Source organism: Leuresthes tenuis, unplaced genomic scaffold, assembly GCF_036924035.1.
Source record: "Leuresthes tenuis unplaced genomic scaffold, fLeuTen1.0.hap1 SCAF_7, whole genome shotgun sequence".
NCBI classification, from domain to species: Eukaryota; Metazoa; Chordata; class Actinopteri; order Atheriniformes; family Atherinopsidae; genus Leuresthes; species Leuresthes tenuis.
The window spans coordinates 24635935-24659724 of NW_027325361.1; the positions used below are offsets into that span (position 1 = coordinate 24635935).

Below are 23790 nucleotides of genomic sequence, written 5' to 3' on the forward strand. Positions count from 1 at the left end.
TATGCTCACCCAGGCTTGGGAATTCATTAAAAAAACAATAAAGAGATATGTTTTACAGTTTGTCACCTTAGGGAAGTTTTTGCTCTGAAAAGGAAGAAGCACTTGTAAGCAGAAGTAATGGTTCATTTAAAAAAAAAAGAAAAGAAAAACTAATTCCATTTAACAGTTTTTCACTTGTGATTACTTGCTACGTGCTTGGTCACTTGGATATGTGCTAATAGAACCTTTTTTAAAAAAAAAAAAAAATAAAAAAAAAACAGAAATCGACCACCATTTAGTTTCATCCAATAAATCAATGTCATTTTTACCACACGGCACAGATAAATTTGACTGTTCCTTCAAAAACAGCAAACTAATCCTGCATTCATAAGCACAAGCTGCGCTGCATGTACCACTGACTTCACATGTTGAAGCGCTGGTTCCTGGATCGTAGCGCCTTCTGCTCTCTCAGGTACATGTTGACATATGAGGTTATAAGATCATCCATCTTGTAACCCTTTTAAAAGAATGCAAAATGTTCAGTAAAGGAAACTGAAAGACCGTTATCAGAGAGTTTAACACTTGTTTAGTGACAGCTTACCAGTGATGTTTCACACAGGAATTTGCTCCCTTTGACCAAGCTTCCAACAGTCATGTGAAAGTAGGTGCTTCCACTGCACCAATTAGCAATGCGGTTGAATGGGTGATTGGCCAGAACGTCCTTATAAAAGGCAAAAAAAATAATTAATGGTGTAAGGTTAAGAGTGAGATTTTGATTCAGCGAAATATTAAATATTGGGAATTAACATTTTAAAAGACTGAAACCTTAGTTTTTGGGTGAATGATTGTAAGTCCTTGCTTGCTGATGGCTATTTGCACAATATCTGGAAAGTTTCTCTCTGATGTTTGCTGAAAACAAAATTGGAGAAGCAAATGACAAAACGGTTCTCAGCTGCAGTTGGGACTATTTGCTTTCTGCTAAAAGCACACTATGGTGACAGAGGCTGCAAAAAAGGGTGAGAGCATGCAATCAATCAAAACTGATCAAAGATGGCGAGATTGATCACCGTTTAATGCTGCAGTCACTGTGGCGCTTACCTTCACTTCAAAGAAAGCACAGCCAAACGTCGGCCAACGGCAAACCACCTTCAGAAATGCCAACTTTGCTTCATCAACAGTCATACTACCTTGTTTGTTGTAAGTGGCAACAATATTCTGAAAATATAAAAACACATACATATATATATATATATATATATATATATATATATATATATATATATATATATATATATATATATATATATATATATATATATAAAAACCGCACCATACAACACTTTCATTTTCGAAAAGTCTGCACCGCTTTTAATGAGGTTAATTATTTCCGTCCACCGCCCACTCAAAACCTTCAGGGTATGTTCTCACTGCACTGGGAGGGTCTATAATGGTGCCATTGTTCATACAGTACAGGCAATTCAAAGGATGATTCTATAGGATTTTTTTTTTTTTCAAACCCTAAAGAAATTCCTGAAAAATAAAAATAAATCCAATATTTAATGTCATGCATCTTATTCGTCTGTGCCACAGAGCCCTATTGTGGTCCACTGCAATGGATGACAAATTCCTTTTCAAAAATAAACACACAGGTTCATTTAAAGTCAGTTCACTACTAAATAAGTAATCAACTGAGTATTAATCTAGGCAAGTACTTTGCCTTCGTTTTTGTTCCATAAATAATGACACTGTGGTATGTCACGTGTTGTTCGCAGTAAGGTTTTATTTATCTCATTTTAATTGCGCAGATATTTTTGCTCTGATATTCTGGTATCCACACAGAAAACCACTGACAGTTTAACTGAATTATATTACTGAAAATGGTAGCAGAGGGGTGTGATGCAGGAAAGTTTTGGGCCCTGGATAATTCAGATGTCACCTATACAGGAATCCAACTGAATATTATTGTCCACCTTTCAATATTAGTTTTCTAGATAGACTGTCATACAATTTCTAAAACATTTATGTTCCTTTCACTTTCCCTTCGGCCAAAGCTGCACTCTGAGTTTTGTGCTAACTGGCAAATTGTTAAACTAAGATGGCGAACTTTGTGTATGTTAACCATAAAACATTCCAGTGTAAAGATTGCCTTTGGTTTAGCATGCAGATATTAGCACTTTAGTCAAAGAACTGCGTTATGTAGTTCGAGCCTCACTGGAGGCTTATAATAAGATTGAATATTAAGAAGGGATGAGGATGGCAAAAAGCATAAATACTTGCATTGTTGGTTTGGGTATTTCTGTGAAATTTATTGAAAATAAGAAAAAAAGCTCTTGTACCTTTTTCCATTCATTTTCAGACATGGCTTTCAGTGAGTCAACAGGCACCAGTTCCTTCAGCATCTTGGGAATTGTGACAATTTGGGTCTTGTCACTGCCCACCTTTACCCTGAAGAGCAGAGCTGCAATGTTCACCATGTCCTCTTTAGAACAAACGTGATAGCCTCTCAGATACTTGGGCAACTCCTACAAGATATAATTAGGTTTGTTACGTTAAGCATTTTCAACAGATATAGGCTGAGGTTTCACCATTAAACCAAATGATTGTCTTTGTAAGTTGTTCCATAGTTGTTAAATAACTGAGTTAAATAACTTTTGTCTGTTGGTAGGTCCCTGTCACCAACTTTTTCATCTGTAGCATTTCCACTGAACACAATGGGAACCATTGATACTATCTCATCTGTGTGCCAGGTAGGATTAGGTAGGATTATATGAATGGAGATGAAACAACAAAAAACCGCCAGGCTGGAAAATGTGAGCTGCTTATTTAAATGTACCTGAGGGAAATGGAAGATAAGATCAGCCTCTGTGTCTCTGCCAGGGACCACATTGAACCACAACTTCCTCATGAAGAACACAATGTAGGCAATGTTGACTGGCCCACCTGCAGAATACAGAAAGACAGATGATTGTACAGTTAAATATAGTAAAACCATCATAAGTCCCACTTTCTCTACAATCAAATGATGTGCCGTTACCATCTTTGATCCGCTTGACTTTCTTGGACCAGTCGGTAATTTGTCTCAGACTGTCAAAGAAGTAGTCATTCTCATTTAAACTGAGAACCTGAAATTATATAGATAAAATTAGACTTTTTGGTCAGAAAAGGGTGGAGGGTTTATTAAAGACAAAACTAAACAAAATCAAATCGATTCAAAATAACTTATTAAAAGATTAGAAAAGCGAACCTTGTCGTGTGTTTTGACAAAAAGGCTGAAGCCGTCTGCTGAAAGCAGCTTCAGCTCTTTGGAAACGGTCTGGATAAGATCCCTGATCCTGGTGTTGGTTGCCACCTCAAATACCTGGAGAGAGATGAGAGGAATTACAGGTTTAATTATTATTGATCCTATGCAATGCACATGGTCCTATCTGTACCGTGCCCCCCCCCTCGTAACTTTAAAAATAAAAGGCCCATGTTCATACCTCATCTGAGTCATTGGGGAAGTGAATTTTGTGGAAGATCTTTGTGCTGTTCTGTTGGATGGCATCAACCTCCACCTGGTGTGGTGGGAGCTTCCTGGGGTCCATCCTAGACCAGATCAGCAAATGCTTAGCAACATGCTATTTTGTTCTCTTTACATTATGCCTAATTTTAACTGATGATTTACTTGGCCAGAATTGTAACTTCGATAGATATTGGGTGTCCCATTAAGACACATATTATGCCTGCCCACAGTCTCTTCTGTATTTCTAACCATGTGAAAAAAGAATGTACATCCTATTTTCATTCTATGGTTTTACATATCAGGGCATCATGAAAACATTCATCTGCTCCTTACCAGATCTAAAAATGAGGTAAATGCAACCTGAGAGAACAACTCACAAGACATATTGTACTCTTTTTTAACAAAAACTAAGTCAAAATGCCAAAGCAGTAAGTGAAAAACTAATTACAGCCCATGATTCCATAGCTTGTAGAACCACCTTCAGCAGCAATAATTTGAAGTAATCATTTTCGATATGAAGTCATAAGTCTTTCACATCTTTGTGAAGGAATTATGTCCCACTCTTCTTTCTTGTTGATGACCCAGTTTCAGCCAAGCTTTAGCTGTCAGACAGATGGCCTCACATTTGACTTTAGAATATTTTGGTATCCAGAGGAGTTCATGGTGGACTCAATGACTGCAAGGTGTCCAGGTCCTGTGGCTGCAGAACCAGCCCAGATCATCAGCCCTCCAGCACCGTGCTTGACAGCTGGTATGAGGTGAACACATTGTTCCAGGAGTCTTGTGTTTTTTTTTTTTTTTTTCTTGCTATGAGCTTTAAAATTTAACAAATTTAGACCTGTAGTCTGAGATGCAACTGTAGGATTTTTCAGTTTTTCTGAGCTTTGCTCCATCTGAATCTGGGGTGAACTTGCTGGTACATCCACTCCTGGGAAGATTTACAACTATTTCCACTTGTAAATAATCTTCTTATTTTCAGCAAGATGAACGCCAAATAATTTAGAAATGGCCGTATAACCCTTACCAGATTGATTGGTAGTAGCAATTGCTTCTTTAAGATCATTGCTGTTTTTCTCCTTGACATTGTGTTAACACACACCTCAACCTTCTGCTTTTATAGAGGCGCTCACATCTGCTGATGATCACTTAAGTGCGTCTAAGTGGCAGCACCTGGGTGCTACTTACCCTCTCTGTTGCATAGAAGCAGTATAAGTAGTATTATGTCCTGATTAGTTAAAACTTAGAATTGGATGAGTGCTTACTTTATCTGAGTGAAAAGAATCTTCACCTAAAGTATGTGGATTTTTCTGAAGATAGGTTATCACATTAATTGTTAGCTGTCTGCTATTTTTGCTTATGAGCCCGTTGTCATTACTTATAAAGATACTGAAGGCAAATCCAATGTATTTATAGAGGCCATGCAAATACTAGGTGTTGTGTGAAGCTGATGTAAAACATTTGCATGAAGAGCTCTGCTGTTAATGTGTTCATTGCTGCTAGCAAGTCTACTGAGCCTCACACTGCACAACTTGCCCTCAAAGAGAAATAGAAAAATAAGTTCTTTAGCTCAGTTTATCTTTCAGAGATAAAATATGTGACTCTGCAGCGTGACATTTCCTCTTCTCACCACAGCATAGTGTCATGTTGTGTGATGGTGGCTGTTAACGAGTGAGGAGTGATGCAACAGTTGCGTGCATTTCTACTGGCCGCATTAGCTGCTCTTTAAATCGTCTGGCCCTGGAAGTTATCAACACACACACACATTTTGTGTCTTGCATCCAACTTTTTTTCTGCGTTGGCCATGTGTAATACAGCATAGCATGGCGGTCGAACCTGAGAGAGCCCTGCAGCCGCTTCAGGCAGTCGGAGGCGAGGGTTTCTCTACGACGCGACTCCAGAAAACGCTGAGCGTGCCTCAGAAGAGACTGGCCGGGAGGAAAGAGTCCACAGCAGAGCCACATCAGCTGCCAGCCCTGCTCAATGCTGAACCTGACAAAACAATGCACGTTCCAGAATACAAGATCATTTGTTCTCATCAAAACATAAAACAGTTGTTTTTCAGCACTACCCCTGAAAAAAGCTTAAATGTTAAAATTTTTTTTTAATTAATTTGGGGTAGAAGCTTGAATTACCAATATGTTGACATTCAAAACAGCCAGCACCCTACAGATGTTTGGATGAATATACAAAGATAAATAAAGCAGCCTGAGACAGCAGTTTACAATAAGAAGAATCCCAGGTCTACCTGTTGTTGTTGCTGGTCATCTGCTTCATGATCTGGCAATAGATCTCATCCCTGAGTGCCTCATTTTCAGTGGCGGCGCCAAAGATCAGGTCCGTAAGCTCAAGGGCACTCTGCATCTGCCTGGTGGGGTAATCTCCCATATACTTCAGGATCGGTACACAACAGTCAAGGAGAAATAATGATAAGTTTTCTGCTTTTAAAAACTCTAAAAAAGAAAAGCGGATGTTTCTCAAAGAAACTGTGGCTGCAGAGGGCTGAACTTATTGACGATGTACAGAAATTTTAACGACTGGCTCACTTTGGAGATGCATTTGTAATGCAACCATAATCTTGGATTACTGTGTGTGTCCTGCCAGAACATCAGAAACAATCTTCTTTTAAATGAATCTTGAATGAACAGGTTTGTAACACCAGAGGGGTAGTAAAGCCGATGAGAAATCTGACTTCCTGTTGCCATTTTATTAGGATTTTTCAAGTCAGGTGTTGGAAATATCAACAGGCACATAAAAGTGCAACAACAGATCCTGTGTTTACCAAAAATGATTTTGTAAACACCAGAGAAATGTGGTTCATATCATCATTATTTCTTAATGTAAGCCTCTAAAACAAAACAGAGGACAGGAGTGACATTAAAACTCAGGGTTGAATTGAGCTTGTATCCAGTGGGAGGAATTAGGATAAATGACAAATTAGTCATTTGACGATATCGTAACTATTTGCAATATGGTGCTTCACCAACCTGGGCCAGCTCAACGCATTACTCATGATGACAATGTGCCTAAAATAGGGAGTACCAACTGTCCGTGGCTTAACTGCAGACAAAGGAAATATAAGTATTTGAGAATAAAACTGCCTGCCAAGTATTTTTCTATCAGTTTGGTGTGTGCTAGTGGGAGCTCTCAGAGTAGGTATTACATGTTCTCTCAGCCATCAAGTGCCTGAAGATTTATTGAGTGTAATTTGCGTACAAATTTATGTTTGCATGGCAGGACAAATCTGTATCACTGATTTTAAAAGAGACGCAACCCACAGAATAGAGAGGTGGAATGGAGTCGAGTGACTCACTTCGTGTTCCTTAGATAAAGACCATCTTGCTATGGGATCACACCAGCCACAACCCAAAAAACTGCTCAGACCACACTTATAATGCAAATATATGTTTTTACAACTGGCACGATAACTCATGTGTTACATTACAATAGCTAAAAACGTGTGGTACAGGATCAAAAAGATGAAAGGGGGAATGGCTTCGTAGCTCCCCTACATCTGGAGCACTTCACTCAACATACTTTTGACATACTGCTCTTTTTCCAGCAGGAGGCTCAAGGAACATATTGGGTCACGATAACACATCTCCATCCACAAACATACACACAAACAAAAGGTACAGAGAGTAATGCAGCAGGTTACCAGAAGAAACCCAAAGGTGTACTGTCAAAAAAAAACACACACAAACAGTATAAAGTGCTATATCAAGTGTGCATAGGATATCAGTGAAGGCCTGACAGGCTTTGTGGCTGAGCTCTGGGTTGCCCACCAGCTTCTTGAGGAGAGGCTGTCTGATTGGCTCTCTCGAGTGGGCCCACAGCCTCTCAGGAGCAGCATTCCGAGACATCACCTGCTGGTTCACATCCTTAGTGGGCTGCCTGGAGGATCAAGGAATATTGCTGCAGTCAGAAATCCTCCACAGAACACTCTCTGCTGACCAGCTGGTAATATAGAGCATGCATGTTATAGTCAAATGGAGCCAACGTCTCACCTGAAATACTCAAGAGAGAACTCTTTGAGTGTGACAGGAGCCAGCCTCTCCATTGTACCCGTTTCTTTCTGGTTTGCCTGTATGAGGTTCTTCCTTTGGTTTGGCGACAGTTTGAAGAGGCTCTGAAATGAAGAAAAAATGTTTAATTCTTAACAGAACTGGGAGACAACAACTCATCTGAGAGAGATGTGTGGTCAACAACTCCGTACCATGACCTCATTGGTGGGTTTGCTGAGTGTTGGCAGTATTAAGATGGCCTCAGTGGGGACTGCTCCTACTTTTTTGGTGATGTCATTTTGACCCTTTAGCCATCCACGTTGCTGAGAGAACTCATTGTCTTTGATAAGTATAATAAGCTCTCCTTTCTTGAAGCTGAGGAGTGTGGGGTCATCTGGAGAGGACCACAATACGTATAAATAAAGTCATAAATAATAAATAAGCCAGTTAGGAATCAGGAATGAATTTAAAATGGATAACTCAGCATGTGAATTGAGGGGTCCCACCTTGACTGCTGACATCCGTCAGTGCTACAGCATACTGAGAACGCTCTGACAGCCCACTGAGGAACATTGTAACCAGCTCGCTCAAGTCCTCAGCTGTCGATCCACTCAGGGTGAAGTCTCCTTTCAATGTCAGTAGACAAACGGTCTTGCCAGATGCTTTGCCCTCCCTGAGTGACACAATATAGCTTTTAAAGGTTCTATCATTTTCCAAAAGAAAATAGCTTCTTTCACTCCAATTCTAGTGGAAGCATCAGATGTATCTTTACCTGATGAGGTTGACTCCCGTGACTTCTGGAAAGGAGAGTACCAACAGCCTCTTCTCTCTTTCATCCAGGAATGTGATACCAGTCCAGTTCATGGCCACTATGAACTTGTTCTTTGGCAGTGGGGGACCTAAAAAACACAGCCACGGGGGAAACAAGCCCAATAAATTCTGGCGCATGGCAAACACAATGGGAATAATCAGACATTCTGTAGTCCTGTTCAGCATAGAACGGTTGCGTATCAGCTGTTGTCAATAGTCAGTCAACAAACCAAGAGATTGAAAAATCGTGTCAGCATTGTTTGGATTCATTATCTTGTTGCGCTATTATTCATTGACCACAAAGATGCAAACCTGAGCAAGTAAACTGTCTGTGAAGACTGTTACTCTTTGGTCAGGGTGGAGTCCAGTTGCCATGCACTGCACCCTTACGTACCCGCAGCCTAGCTATAATTGGCACAGAGAAAGCCCTTTGCTTTGAAAAAAAACTTGTACTCTAATGCCACATTCTCCTCTATCATAGTGCTAGAAACCACAGTGAGGCACAGTCATATTCATCCCAACGGAGCAATGGCTGGAAGTTGGGCCAGTCCCAATTTCTCCTCTTGGCCCTACCCCAAGTCAGATTTTGGCCCTTTTTTTCCATTTAGGGATCAAGTATGATGGTCATGTAGCCGTTCAAATGCTCCATCTGAGTGCTGCTTCAACTCAAATTTACAAAACGCAAGGATATGTGACTAATTTAACAAAAAATACAGTGGCACTAATTTGGAATGATTCACTGATTTTTTTAAATTCTCAAATGAGAACATTTTCAGATTTAGATTAAATGATTCCAGATTCCCTGTGTAGTCTCAGCAGAAATCTCTTGGTTAGTTCATGCTGTCCATTTAAAACCCCTTATGTAGGTTTGTTACAAGCAACTGTTTTATTTTATTTTTTGATGATCATTTTCCCTTATCACCTTAAGGACACCAAATCATCTGGCTATAATATAAATTTACAAGCAAGAAAAAGCAAAGAATTCTGCAACCAGACACCTACCTGACTGTTTGGCAACCTCAAAGAACCGAGAGAAGAACATGGGCCACTTTTCTCTGGCATAGTCGACTAACTCTGCCTTCACTGAGTCAACTTTTTGTCTTGAACTCAGAAAGGGGCCCTTCAGTGGTTTACAGAAAAGACACAGATAAAGTTAATTTGATTTTCTTAAAGCCTTATCAGAGCTTTTCTTAAGGCTTTCCATGATATGTGACTGACCTGAGCATGAGCAGTGCTGACCATTTGAACCCATTTGGCTTCTGACTTTGCTTCCAGTAAAGCGTTGGTGATGCATTCCTGAACAGCTTCTCTCACATTTTGTGGACTGGTGTCCGAGCCATGAAGGACGTACAAATGTTTCGCAGCAAGCTGAACGATGTCATCCTCCTGTGAAAGGTGGAACATGTGGAAAACAACAGTCAATTGTGAGGGTAGAATGTTGTAGATTGTTGCTTATAATCAACACAAGCCCACCTTCTGAGTCTGGTACTCTCCAAACTTCAGACCATGGATGATTTGTTTGTAGATTAGGTCTGTGCTGATCTGGTCCTCTTTGCAGTCATGCCAGGGGGTGAAGACCTCCTTGCGGAGGAAGAAACGCCACGGAGCGTGCTGCTCCTGGCCTCCCTTCCTCTTCACTTCCTGCTCACACTGGGAGACGGCATCCATCACATGCTCCCGGCCACTACCCAGAGCCCACACCTTCAGCACAGACCAGCAATTTAAGATGTTAGCCTCTGTTATTTTATCAAATCTAATATATATCACCTGATCTAATACGCATATTAACAAGCCCAAAGGCACAAGCTCATCTCACGCTTAAAAGTGGGGCATAAGTTTGGAATATTTTGGAAAAACAAGAGTTGTTCTCTCTATCAATTTGTCTGATTTTGGTTTCTCTTTTAGAATTTGAATGAGACAGCTTCACAAAGAGTTACAAAGAAACTGCGAGGCGCATTTATCATATAATTACCACTTTGTACCTTTTCATACATGGCTACATAGAGAGAAAAGCCAAAGGTGTCTTTGAGTTTGACTTTGTTTGAGACGAGCTGGCAGATCTCTTTGGATGTAGATGCTGAGTCGACAGGAAGGTTAATGGAGCGACCATCCATCAGTGTCAGAGACACCATCATAGGCTTTTTGGTCTTGGTTGCCTATCACAATGCAGAGAAATGAGAAAAAAAATGTTCAATTACAAATAAATAAATAAACAAAAGACATGACAAAAAAAGTTTAGGTTAACTTATCCAGATTCTAATGCAGATTGGTGACATAATTAAATAATCGTTCATTGAATAATGCTCAAGAAGTCACTCTGAGCTTTGATCGCTAAATATTAATCAGTTCAGCAACAAAAAAAATCTGCAGATAGTGAAAAACTTAGTACCCCCCATGATTCAATAGCTTGTATGACCATCTTAAGCAGCACTAATTTGATCAGCCCCTCAAATTGTTGTGGAGGAGCCAGGTTGAGTTCTGGACTTTGACTGGATCATTATCATATTTTGAGTCATTCTGTTGGAGATTTTCTGCTGTGTTTTGGGATCTTTGTCTTGTTGATGAACCAGTTTCTGCCAAGCTTTAGCTGTCGGACAGATGGCCACACATTTGACTCTAGAATACTTTGGTATACAGAGGAGTTCATGGTGGACTCAATGACTCCAGGTCCTGTGGCTGCAGAACAAGCCCAGATCATCAGCCCTCCACCACCATACCTAACAGTTAGTATGAGGTGTTTGTTCTGAAAAGCTGTGTTTGGTTTTCTCCAAACGTGCTGCTGTGCATTAGGACCAAACATTATTACTTTGGTGTCTTCTGTCAAAAGGACATTGTTCTCAAGTCTTGTGGTTTCTCCTTTCTATAAATAATTGTGACATAGTGTAATATGTCACATACTGTAGTTCAACTGATTCACTTATTTTTGGTAACCAGGTTATCTTTCATAATGTCCTAATACGGAAAACCTTCAAATTGAAAGGTCTATTTTATTTTTCACATGACTGAAGATGAATTCTGAATCGACTACAGGGAATTTCATGTCACTGTCATACCTGAAGCTCCAGCCAGGCGGGAGGCTCCCCCCTCTCTCCGTTCATGATGGTGCGCCGTAGCCTTTCAGCACAGTATGATGCGTAGCCCCCCGGAGCTGAGCGGATGAAACTTTGGAGGTACTGCAGTGATGAAAAATAACAGGGGATGAATGAAACCTCACAGCACACAGTTTATGACACTGAGTTGGTTAGTTCAAATATTTGACTTACCTTTATAAAGCGCTCACTGGGAGAGAAAACGCCCAAACACAGAGACAGCAGGATCCAACCGCGGAGGCAGCTGTTGCGATTGTTGTTATCCTGAAGCTGCTTGCAGATTTGACAGTAGATCTCATCCCTGCGCAGATAACGTTGTATTAGCCAGGAAACTTACAGCAGAAATACATTATTTCAAAATGAAACATTTTCAACCTGAGGTCACGTCTGATAATGCCATATGACACAATGATGTGGAGTTTTTCAAGGGATGTCAGGGGCCTGTCCAAGGTGGGCCCTTCTTCATTCATGACATCACTGTCCTCCCTCACAGTCTGTAGAGTGGTGGGCTTGGACACTTCAGTTAGATCGTCTGACTGTAAGAAAAAATATGAAATGCCCATCAGTGTGTGGACAGCAACATTAAGTTGAAATATTGTTAAAAATTCCACCTCACCTCCTCCATGATGATGGAGGGCTTCCTGAGGCTTGAAGTGGATTTTGGCGGTCCATTTTCTTGAACAGTGGGTGCTTTTTTGTTCCTTGACAGCATGTCGGTGAATGTGGATCCCTTCCTTGCTCGAGGGTTAGCCTCTGGTACGGTGTACACCCTCGGGTTCTGAGCTGTCTCGCTGGGCATGGCAGAAGCCTTTCTGTTCTTTGTTAAAAGGTCTGTGAAAACAGAGGCCTTTCGCTTTTGCGTTGAGTCCTCGGGTACTGTAGCAGGCTGGGGCTCTTTTTTATTCCTTAGCATCCTCTTAAACAATAAGACATTTAAAGATGCAGGATGGATTTACATTCATTTTTTAAAAAAACGAGTAAAAATTCAAAATTTGTCACCATCCTGTGAAGATACATACCTGATCAAGGCCCACCATGTTGCTTAGACGTCTGTCTTTTCTGGAGATCAAGTCCTGTGCCAGAAATCGTTCCTGTCTGGGGGTTCCTTGAATTCTCAGCTGTTTCTTTGGCTCAGGGAGATCTCCCATGAATCTCAGAATGATCCACCACACTGTCAGTGAAGCCTGGTGAAAACACAACGGAAAAGTCCCAGTAATTCAATGAAAGGGTGAGAAAAAACTGTTGGAATAACTGTAGAAACTACGTGATCTAAGAGAAGCACCAGAGCATCTCCCTCATCTTCACAGAAGAGCAGTGGCTGTCGGAGCCTCTCACGGATGTGGGAGGGGGTGGCTGCACCTTGGAAGTACATGGAGGCAAATTTGGAGAAGGTGTACTCATCCAGGTTGTCGTAGTCTTCTTCAGGAAGATCTTCCATCATGGGATAGTCATCGATGTCTATCTCCTCAATAATGGTCCGTTTACCCTCAATATTCTATAAACATATACAGATGGTTTTAATCATACTAACACACTTTTATCTAATAATCCTACAAAACATTAACCGAACTGTTACCAAACCTCAAATCCCACTGGTGCCTGCCCTTCCTGCCCTCCAATAATAGAAGGAAGGAAGCCAAAGACGTCGTCCACCATCTCCTGGTCACTTCTGGATTCAAACAGTACTTTGTTCTCCATCTCTCTCTTTTTCCTCAACACTTCTTCCAGGTGTCTCTGTTTCTCCAAAAGGGCTCGCTGCTCTTCTGCTTTCTCTTTAGCAGAGAGGTACATCTGAAGGAACACAAAACACAGAGAAGAAGAATTAATAATAATAATAATCATTATTATTAACCATGCAACCCTAAATAACATTTTTTCAGAGGCAATGAATGACTAAAATAATAAAAAATTTATGTTTTATAACATTTATAACTGGCATCAGTCTAGGGTTCTACATCCTGCTCGCAAGCAGGGGTTACACACAGTGGCCTATCACTGCAGTGCCCACTTAAGTTGCAAGGAATGGATTTGAAAAAGACCAGATTATCAAAGAAAGAAATTATTTTATTTCATGTAGTCACTTATCAAAAGTAAAATCAATGCAGAAGTGCCCAAAAGAGCAAGAATGCACTGATTCAAAAAGCCTGTGCTTCGCTAATCAAACACTAACTCAAGAAACACTTTGGTGTTCTCACGTGATCACGGTTTCATTAGCTAGATTTGGTCCTTTTGCTGGTCGTCCATCTGAAAACAATTCCATTGACAAATAGATATTAGGCCCCATATTTTTGTCTAATCAGCATCACTCCACCCTGTTGTTCATATACCGGGTCTGGTCGAATATTCTTCTTTGCTTGGGAAGGTTCAATACTGAATAAAATTATCCAAAAGTATCTAGTTGGAAGCGACCACAAGAACTTCAGTGCTTCCTTTCTTTTCTCATTTTAGCATACTAAAAACACTGGAGCATCCTTTATGAAAGAAATAATATAACTGCATACCACAACTTGCAAAGTTGATCATAGCGGGATCAAATTGTACAAAATGTGGTTTGTGTGGAATCAATATGAGGACAGAGGGGTGAATGTGAGCACCCTGTGACAACAATATGCTTCACTTTTGCGCCATTTTTTAGTTCCTTTCTTAATTCTGAACCTTATTAGTAAAGTAATATTCTATATCATGTCTTATACTGATATAATGTACATGACTTAGCTTCCGTAGCCCATATCACTGCTTAGTGTAAGTGTGGCCGGCTTCTTGTTGCAGCACAGCTGTCTCTTCCTCATTCCTTACAAATTTCTCAAACCATCTTTCCTTAATCTCATGATGATTTCCAACAAGATCCAGGAAAAGGCAATTAGAGGTAATTTTTTTTTACTATTCGACTAAGGATGGCTGACTGCCAAACTCGAGGCTTCAAAGCAGCAGTTAACAAATAAATAGGAGTCATGGAGGCGACGTCAGCTTGTTATGTACAGTCTTAGGTCCACATATCTGTCCTTACAGGGAAAAAAAGTATCTTTATCCATTAACCACAACAGATTGCTGCGTTCCATTGGCTTTGGAATTTGGAACTTGAACCTGGGAATGATGTCACCCCCATGCTGGCCCCGTTCCAGTTGGAAGTCAGAAAACAAGTGGGCTTTGCTCACTGTTGTGCTCACTGACCAGCCACTATTAGCAATGAAAATTGATAACAACCCATTAAACAGCATTTTTGAACATACAAATACTGTATCATCACTTTTTTTCCATACTTTTTTTATGCAGGGGTGGCCATGTTGGTCGGTTTAGTGAGGATCCTTTTTCATACTGGCAGCTTGGAAATTGTCATTTCTGAGTTCAAATGGAACGTACCATTCACCTGGCTGACTGCAATAGATGAGGCTAACGCAGTGTGTAAGCTCCTCTAACACCTGAAACGTACATGTTTCCACTGAATGTGCATGATAACTAATTAGCAACCAAGAACGGACATCTGTCCTTTAAAGTAATGGATAAACAACTTAAATAGTTTGACAAAAGAACAAACATTCAAACCATTTTGCATAAATGGTGACAACTAAGATGATGGCATACAATTGATATATAAATACATGAAATAAGAGGCTAAAAGTAATGGTTAAGTAATTGTAATAGGGTAAACGGTTGAAATACTAAGCTGAAATTAAGTGATTAATGAGTCAAACAGCTATGTTAATGAACTCTGACAAAACAGTAAAATAGCTGGCAAAGAGCAAGTAACTTGTTGGAAGTTAAACAGTTGATTGGTAAACAGGTGAAGAAGCTAAATTAGCTAAAAACATTCAGATACAGATTCAACTACAATTAATTTCCATATACAGTATATGGGGTGGGTATTCATGGTGGGGGAGGGGGGGGGGTGCTTTAGTTACCGCTAATCTGAAAGGAAACATAATGGAAGCTGCCTTCAAGACTAGAACCTTTCTTTTTCATCATTACTACCACTGGTAAATAGCAAAGCTTCCTTCATGTTCTTCAGGCTGAACTTACATCCCTCCTCTTCTTTTTGAGAGCTTTTCTTGCCAGCATGCCTCTGGTTTGTGCCTGCAGCAGGATCACCGCGTCCCTCTTGCGCTTCCATTCCTTCCTGGCCAGGTATCCTCGGACTTGGGTCTGCAGCACGAGAGTGGCCTCCCGCTTCCTCTTATACTGGAGTTGGAGTTTACGAGAGCGAGCCTGTGCCTGCAGCCTTGCAAAGCCAAGCTGCACCTGAAATGAGAACATGACTGAAGGTTTAATGCAAGCCAGGCCTACATTGCCCATAAGAGTAAATAGTGATGCGTTGAAAAAGTGGCTCACCACTTTGTACAACTTTCTGCCTTTGTATCCTCTCCAGCATTTCTGAATGACAAGCGCGGCTGCCTTTTTCCTCAGGAAATCTCTCCTTTAGAAGGCACGAATCATAAAGAGATAAAGCAGCAACTCACATGAAAATACAAAAGCTAAATGTCAGCTGCATTTTGTTTCAAACCTGTATTTGTAGCCCCGAAGGACTTTCTGGATCAAAAGGGCTTTTGTGTTTAGCTCCTTCATTCGCTCCAGTTCGAGCATTGTGTCATGGAAGTCCTGTAAGAAGATAACAGCAATTATCCTTTTCTTATTTTGATCGACAAAAATCAATTTAACAATCAAAGCATTCAGAGTGTACTTGGATAACCAACAATTAACCAAATCAATTAGAATAATTTGTGTTAAACGCAATGCATATTATTCACACATCCTTCACCCAGTCTACATATGAATGAAAGGCAGCACCTTGAGGAATATCTTTGTTTTGCCAGTTTTCCAGTCCCCTTCTCCTGTAAGCACACTTTTACAAATGCTCTCACAGCATTTCTGTTTGCTATCCTGTAAAAAATAAAAAGAAGAAGAAAATACTCATATATATGAGCTGAGAGTTTAGGAGGCTTAGAAAAGCTCAAAATGACTATTTTGTCCAACTCACTTCTTTGGGATCACAGACGGAAGTCTTCAGGAGGACGCGATAGCGTTCAAGGAACTCGCTGAAAGTGTAGCGTACGGGATACCCGGCTTTCCGGATCTTGATGGTCTCCATCATGCCAGAGTAACGGAGCTGGCGCATACACAGCTCTCTGTCAAACAGCTGACACAAAGAGGTGTGAAACACGATAACTTCCAGCAAACCGTTTTGTGTTGTGGTGCAGACGTGTCTTTATTCTGGCTGAGTGAACGGAGCTTCTCTCCTCACCATAGGCTTCTTGAAGTCATTGGGTTTGATGCAGCGAATGAAATAAGGCTGACATGATGTCAGGGTTTTCATCAGGGAATCCAGGGACTGACGGAACTGGCCTGTCAGGGTTGGCACACGCTTCTTGCTGTCAGCTGCTTGCTGTCAGACAAAAAAAATTGTAGTTTACTCTATACTCCGAGAGTATGTGCATTTATCACATGATTATAGCTGAAACTCCAGCTCTTTTGAATCTTGACTTACCCGGAGGGAGTTCTTTGGCATGTTGATGATCATCTTAGGGTTGACACTGTTCCTGATGATAGTGGAGCTGGGGGTCCGCACGTTGTGAAAGATCTGTCTGAGGAGTTTGCTGCTGGAGGTCTCCACCAGCTGAATCAGGTCCAAGCTGAGGGCGTCCCGATTTTTTTCAAGGAAACCTAAAACAAAGCAGAAACAATAAGAGCACTGCAGACAATGTCCAAAATAATGAACTTTTTTTTTCAAATTCTTATCTGTACCTTTTGAGTCATAGTGGACCACTCCAGCAAAATGCCGGATTCCAAACTGTGCGTCGTGGTCGTTCTTTGGGGGGATGTAGATGCTTCCTTTTGCATGAACCTGATTCATCTTTTGGAGCATGGTGGTGTCTGTTCCCTGAAAAACATTAGAACTACGTAATTAAAACCTGCTTTTCTCTGTCATAACAAAAAGCTTAAAGGTATAAAGAGGACAGAGACCTGGGGGAAGCTGCTTTCCTCATCAATAAGTGAGAGCATGTTCAGAGGTTTGCTTGCCAAAACATCCAGGGTGCCCTGGTTATCTTGGTAATCAATGTGACTCCAAACAATGTTCTCACGGGTGTACTCGTCCTGCTCCAGCTTGAAAACGTGTTTGACGAAAAACTGCTGCAGCTGCTCGTTGGCATAGTTTATGCAAAGCTGCTCAAAGCTGTGGAAGGTGAAGGACAGCTGGATTTTAGTCTAAAAACAGCAGCAACAAACTTCCAAAGTAATGAGAAGTGTTGAAACGTCAACCTGTTTTTGGTGAAGTTCTCAAAGCCAAAGATGTCAAGAAGGCCTATCGACTGTTGGGGCTCTTTCTCCTCCTCAAGCTGCTTGTAAATGGCAGCGTTGATTTTTTCCACCACCCAGATGAAAAGTCTTCCATAGATAGCCTGGACAAATCATACAGAAAACAGTAATGTCATTCTTCTCACTTCAGCATATTTCTCTCGGTGCCGTATTGCTTTTGAAAATACTGTATTCGTGACACAAACATACAGTCATGAAAATTGAATGTATACTCTCATCTTTAAGGTTTTACTTATCAGGACATGATATGAAATTGGCTGGTCTCTACCAGGTATGACAATTTAGTGAATACAACTTCAGAAGAACAACAACACATGGCATGTGTCATTTTTTTATTAAATAAATTGACTACACCCTGCAAATTGATAAGGTGATCATCGTCATCGCCTCTGTAAAAGAAGACGTTTTAGGCAATTTGATAGTTTGGAGCATTCAGGTGTGTGTTAACCCAATGCCAAGGAGGAAAGACATCAGCCATGATTTCAGAAAATAAATCGTCACTGCCCATCAATCTGGGAAGGGGTTATGAGACCATTTACAAACAACTTAGAGTCCATCATCCTACAGTGAGAAAGACTATTCAAAAGTTCAAAACATTAACAACAGCTGGCAATCCTTCCAGGAGTGGACATTCCAGCAAATTCACCCCAAGGTCAGACGAAACTATGAAAAAACTGAAGAGCTGCATCTCAGATTCTACTGGCCTCAGTTAGCATGTTAAATGTTTAAGTTCATGACAGTGCAATTAGAAAAAGACTAAGCAGGTATGGCCTGTTTGGAAGGATTGCAGGAGAAAGTCTCTTCTCTTTAAAAAGAACATGGAAGCATTTAGGTTTGTAAAGTTTCTTCAGAACAAACCACAAGACTTCTTGAACAATATTCTGTGGACAGATGAGACCAAAGTGGAGATGTTTGGTCATAATGCACAGCAGCACGTTTGGAGAAAACCAAACACAGCATATCAGCACAAACACTTCATAGCAACTGTCAAGCACGGTGGAGGAGGGCTGATGATTTGGGCTGATGATTTGGGCCGTTGTTTTTTTTTTTTTTTGTTTTTTTTTTTGCATCTTCAGGACCTGGACAGCTTACAGTCATTGAGTTGACCATGAACTCCATCTATACTAAAGTACTCGAGAGTCAAATGTGAGGCCATCTGTCTGACAGCTAAAGCTTGGCTGAAATGGGGTCACATGACAGGACAATGATTCTAAACTCAGCCGCAAATCTAAAAGAGAATGATCAGAAAAGAAAAGAGTAAAGGTGTCAAAATAATAATAAATTAATGCCCACTCAATGAACTGCAGCAACACTGTAAAGAAGAGTGGGCTGAAATTCCTCCACAGCAATGCGATAACTTCACACAGCAAACAGTTACTTCAAGTCTATGGTTGCCAAAGGTGGTTCTGCAAGCTGTTGAATCATAGGCTGTAGTTAGTTTTTCAAACACTTCTGCTTCTGCATTTTGGCTTAGCGTTTGTTAAATAAATAATGACAGTGTAATATGTTGGGTTGTTGTTCAGTTTGTACTTTATAAAGCCTAGTAAAAATCTATCTTTCTCATATAACTAGCATAGCTGCGCACCCTGCAGAATACGTGTCCTGTTAGAAAATTGACTTAATAATGTCTTACAAAGGTACTTCAATTACAAATCCATACGCTGATTTTAAATAATATTGCAGATAAACTATTTATTTTCACTGTTTTGGTTTCTGATATGTACGGAGCACTGCAGCCTCACTGGACATTATGCTGAGGCACTTCTGTTTTAAATGGACAGCAGCTCTGTTTTCTGTATAGTGTATGGACCAAGTGAGACCTTACTTTGACAAAGGCATCCCTGCCATCCACGGCTTGAGCAGAGGTCAGATGTTTGGTTACCGTCTCTCTGTTGGTGGTGACAGAGCGCTGAGTCAGACTTTTCCCCAGCGCCTTGGGATCCGCCTGAGATTAAAAGAAAGAATGCAATCAGATATGGTCATCTCAGCACATTGTTTTCTACTTGCAGAGAACAACCACACCTGCCTCCAAAAGCTGGCTGGCCATGTTGAAATGGGATGATTTGAGGATTTCGGAGCCTTCCAGGTTATTTACGATGATGCCTGAAATAAAGCAGAAAATAACAGCCGGTTGACAAAAAGGCGCAATCGATGTAGCATTAAAGAATGTTTCAACATAACTAGTCTTACTTTCAAAGTCCACATTGCCCAGGTGAAGAATGGCAGCGAGAAGTTTCAAGATTTCCCAGGAGTCCGTGTCCTTGAACATGAGGATCTTCAGAGCTGAGCAGAAGTGAGCGTACTCCTTCACATCATCACGTCCTTCACAGCTGGTGCAGTTACCCTGGTTACGTGGTTAAAAGGTAAATACGAACCTGTAATCTTTCATCTCTGATTCCCACTGAAAATACTTATCTTAAAAACAAAGACAGGTGTATTGAAATATCTCAGTACCATGATCAGATACTTGTACTCAGCAGCCGTCCCAAGGGAAAGAATCTTTTTCTGCTCTGGTGTCATGCCCATCAGCATGTAGTAAAAGATGTGGTAGTTTCTCTCCTCAGGTGCCTGTTTATGGGAGTAAGTGTTCTTTACTACACGGATATCTGACTTGTTCTTCACTATGATAACTGGAAACAGTCAGCTGACTAATTTCCCCACCTGACGACAAACTCTGGACTTCTCCAGCAGGTACTGCTCAACACGGGCCCCTTCAATGGCCCCGCCCTTGGTGAAGTTGATGTCAATGTACTTTCCAAATCGACTGGAGTTATCATTGCGAATGGTTTTGGCGTTACCAAAGGCTGAGAGAGAAATGTAAACCCATTTCAGGATGGATTTGATAAGGAAAACTTTGTGTGGCTTGTACATTTTTACCTTCCAAAATGGGGTTTGCTTCCAGAATCTGCTGCTCGATCCAGGAGTGCTGGCCGCTCACTGCAGCCAGAAACTGCAGCATCAGCTTGGTGCTCTCAGTTTTTCCTGCTCCTGACTCTCCACTGATGGAAAAAACAGAGATTTATTTATTCATGTCTTTTGTGGCACTGTCGTGGTTCACTTAGACACCTTTCAATGAAAGTTTTCACTTCTGTGCCTGCTATAAGCACCTGTGTACTGACTCAGAATATGTACCCATCCCACAGGTTTCAGTTCTTTTACAGGTTGCCAGTAAGTATCTAGTTCCCTGCCTCTCTTTTGTTTTTTTTTTTGTATTTTGCCCTCTTTGGCAGTTCCTTGTTGGAGTTTGACCCCCTGATCGTGTATGATCTGCGCTATGAACAACCCTGCCTTTTGGACTTGTAGTCTGAGTGTGTCCTTTTATCTGCATCTGACTCACGCCCGGGTGTCAGCCCATAACAGTCGCAAAAATCTAAATAGATTTTGCCACTACATGCTTTTTTATTTTTCTGGTTTGAAACCAAGAAAAAGAAACATTTTTTAAAGACAAATGTCCATCTTTGTCTCCAAGTATCTTGGCATTTGATTAGAAGGTAATCTATCATTTCAAATGTTCACACAGCCAGAAGAATAAAAACATTAATATGTTTAAACTGAAAAGTATTTCTTTAAAGTTTATTTTAAGTGAATAAGCCTGTGATTATTATTATTGTTATTAGTCGTAGTAGAAGCAAAACAAAAAGGCTGATGTTGAGAAATAGTCTGACATGACACCACCCACACGTTTGTAGTGTCGATACAACGAAAGCCTGGTGCATCTATTTTGCTCACTAACTGACATGTTAAAAATTGTTTTTTAACCTTTGGGTAGAGCTGGAATGCCTTCTTTCCTGTTTATAATTCCTAAACTAAACTAAATGTAACTAAAAGGCTGTATTTTATTAAGCTACTGTGAAGGTTATAACCTTATTATTAGACTCCAAATATACTAAAAATAACAAATGTCAAACCATGCCTTTAACTTTTAGTGGCAAGGTTTTTTTTTTTTTTTTTTTTTTTTTTTTTTTTTTTTTTTTTTTTTTTAAATCAGGTCATCCCATTGTCACACATCCTATTGACTTAAGCTTTCCTTTGTACAGATTTAAGTTTGAATTAAGCAATAGATCATTTGACAAAGTCTAAATAAAAGCCTTTTAAATATGAGCCTCAGTCTTCCGTTGTTAGTCAGGAGGCACACCTGATGACACAGCACTGGCTCTTTCTGTTGCGCCGCATGTTGAAAAAGCAGGCATCTGCGATGGCGAAGACATGAGGCGGCAATTCACCCAGCCGGCGATCTGTGTACATGTGCACTTGCTCGGTGGTGTAGATGGGCAGCAGCTGGTAGGGGTTCACTGCGACCAGAATGGAGCCTGTGTATGTCTTAAAACAGAGCGACATGTTACCCATCACACAGCAGCACACTTGATGAGCCTGTTTGTGTGTTCGTGAGCTTAAACAAGTTATTATGGAGGAAGCTCGTCACAGAGCCAAATAACCCCTTTTAGCCATGGCAGCAGTGCTGTGGGTGTAAACATTTGACTGATTAGTCACAGTTATGAAAAGCTGTGCTAAATGCGGACATTGATCATATGATTGATAAGTGTAAGACAGTGTCTGTAAAGTTAGCCTGCAGCATTTAGCCATTTCCAAAACAGAGAAATATATTGTATTTTTTTTTTACTTTGTAATATATTTATTTTGAATTTGATGCCAGCAACACAAAATAAATCCCAGACGTTAAATTATTTTCTTTTAAAACTAGAAAATATTTTCCGGTTTCAGCTGCAGTCTCTGACATGCAGAGATTTTTAATCCTTTAACCCTTTTTAATCAAATTACGCAGCACCCTGCAAATTCTTTTCAGTTTAATATTCTTTAATTGTACAGTAATTCAGCTGTCCACAGAGTGGTGAACCTTTCTTTATCTTTGCATCTCAGCCTTTCTGGCACGCTCTTCACAGTGTTTCTCATTAACATATTTAAACACATCCATGTGGAGCTTCTTTTTCAATATATGCGGCAACTTTTTCATCTATCATACACACAGCTGCATACTGACACACTCATCAGGGGCAATGTGACATTCATTGTTTTCCTTAAAGACGCTTTGACACCTGGAAGTGTAAGAATTATAACTTTTCCGGTCTTGTGCTGACCCTGTTCCAACTTCTTTGAAACAAGTTGCTGACTTGATAGACATTGAGCATCTTACTTTAAAAAGAAAACAGTAATTTTAGTTTCAACATCTGATGTGATGTTCTCGTACTATTATCAATCAAACACAGCGTCAAAATTAACCGTAAATCCCTGCTTTCTGTTTTTATTTACCATTGATTTTTCATAAAAATGGCCAGATTCATAACTGAAGACACATCGGGACACTGGGACATTGTCTTTAAATAGAAGCTCATTTGTCTCTATGGAAACAAACAGCTCTGTGATAAACCATGGGGCAAAGTCTACCGATGAAGGCTGCTCACAGTGAAGAGGCACGGTGGAGTAAGCAGTGGAGTAAACAGTTACAGGTTACGGAAATCATAAAAACTAGGTGGTTCCACAGTGGAACCAGTAGAAAAAGAAACTTACATAGATGAGGCCTTCTTTGTGTCGCACCAGCAGGTTCCGGAGCAGCCCAGCCTCGTTGAGGTCACCGAGCCTGATCATGTCATCCACACCTTTCACGGAGGTGGGGTGCATGGGCCGAACACTACCCTCCATCTTCTTGCTGATCTTGTGCTCCTGTATGTTATCAAAGAGCGGGCATTATACAGAAGGGCTGAAGTTCATTTTCAAGAGTGTAACAGAGGTAAATGGTTTTGGGAGACGTACCTTTCCTTCATCATCTATCAGCTTTATCTGCCCGGTGTCCGTAACCTTAACCTCTGCCCCAATCGCCACCCCAGCATCAGCGTCCAGCCATACAACATCTCCCTGGTTAAGAAAGCCAGAAGTCGGAAATAAAGTCCAATAGTTCTGGAGATGGTTGAACATTATGACTGAAAATGTATCATATTAGGAGCAGATAACCCATTCTTACCTTACTTAAATGCAGCATGGCAGAAATGTGGAGCAAGTCTGAAAAGAAGATACAGGTAAATTATTCTTATTTGGATTAATCAATTAGATTTAACACAAAACTGCTGGCAAACAAATGTAGGCC

General features: G+C 40.5%; 2 protein-coding genes across 2 annotated transcripts in view; one reads left to right on the top strand and one right to left on the bottom strand.

The window, feature by feature from the left end:
- LOC140312341 (allantoinase, mitochondrial) overlaps positions 1 to 23790 on the top strand; it is a 505108-nt gene that overhangs the window by 143921 nt on the left and 337397 nt on the right. The window lies entirely within an intron of this gene.
- On the bottom strand, positions 252 to 23698 carry myo7ba (myosin VIIBa). The gene is made up of 47 exons (XM_072390098.1): positions 23668 to 23698; positions 23460 to 23561; positions 23217 to 23369; positions 21826 to 22010; positions 20568 to 20689; positions 20352 to 20494; positions 20145 to 20258; positions 19881 to 20034; positions 19717 to 19793; positions 19516 to 19635; positions 17634 to 17773; positions 17337 to 17547; positions 17118 to 17253; positions 16861 to 17036; positions 16618 to 16758; positions 16354 to 16512; positions 16164 to 16256; positions 15880 to 15974; positions 15708 to 15792; positions 15399 to 15617; positions 12963 to 13172; positions 12664 to 12876; positions 12401 to 12565; positions 11998 to 12297; positions 11757 to 11917; positions 11556 to 11682; positions 11346 to 11465; positions 10275 to 10448; positions 9766 to 9993; positions 9511 to 9678; positions 9295 to 9412; positions 8255 to 8381; positions 7989 to 8155; positions 7695 to 7876; positions 7486 to 7607; positions 7218 to 7372; positions 5727 to 5880; positions 5315 to 5470; positions 3459 to 3564; positions 3224 to 3337; positions 3014 to 3101; positions 2813 to 2919; positions 2316 to 2501; positions 1078 to 1194; positions 805 to 888; positions 581 to 700; positions 252 to 496 (listed from the first exon to the last, which is right to left on the bottom strand). Exons 1-47 carry the CDS (start codon positions 23683 to 23685, stop codon positions 401 to 403), a joined length of 6708 nt encoding a protein of 2235 aa, XP_072246199.1. The 5' UTR covers positions 23686 to 23698; the 3' UTR covers positions 252 to 400.

What these genes read in the sequence shown, in the direction of transcription:
- myo7ba (XM_072390098.1), bottom strand. An exon ending in ACGGGAGTCAACCTCATCAG is followed by an intron (nt 8,156 to 8,254) that starts GTAAAGATACAT and finishes TGTGTCACTCAG; the next exon opens with GGAGGGCAAAGCATCTGGCA. An exon ending in TCATTCACCCAAAAACTAAG is followed by an intron (nt 701 to 804) that starts GTTTCAGTCTTT and finishes GCCTTTTATAAG; the next exon opens with GACGTTCTGGCCAATCACCC.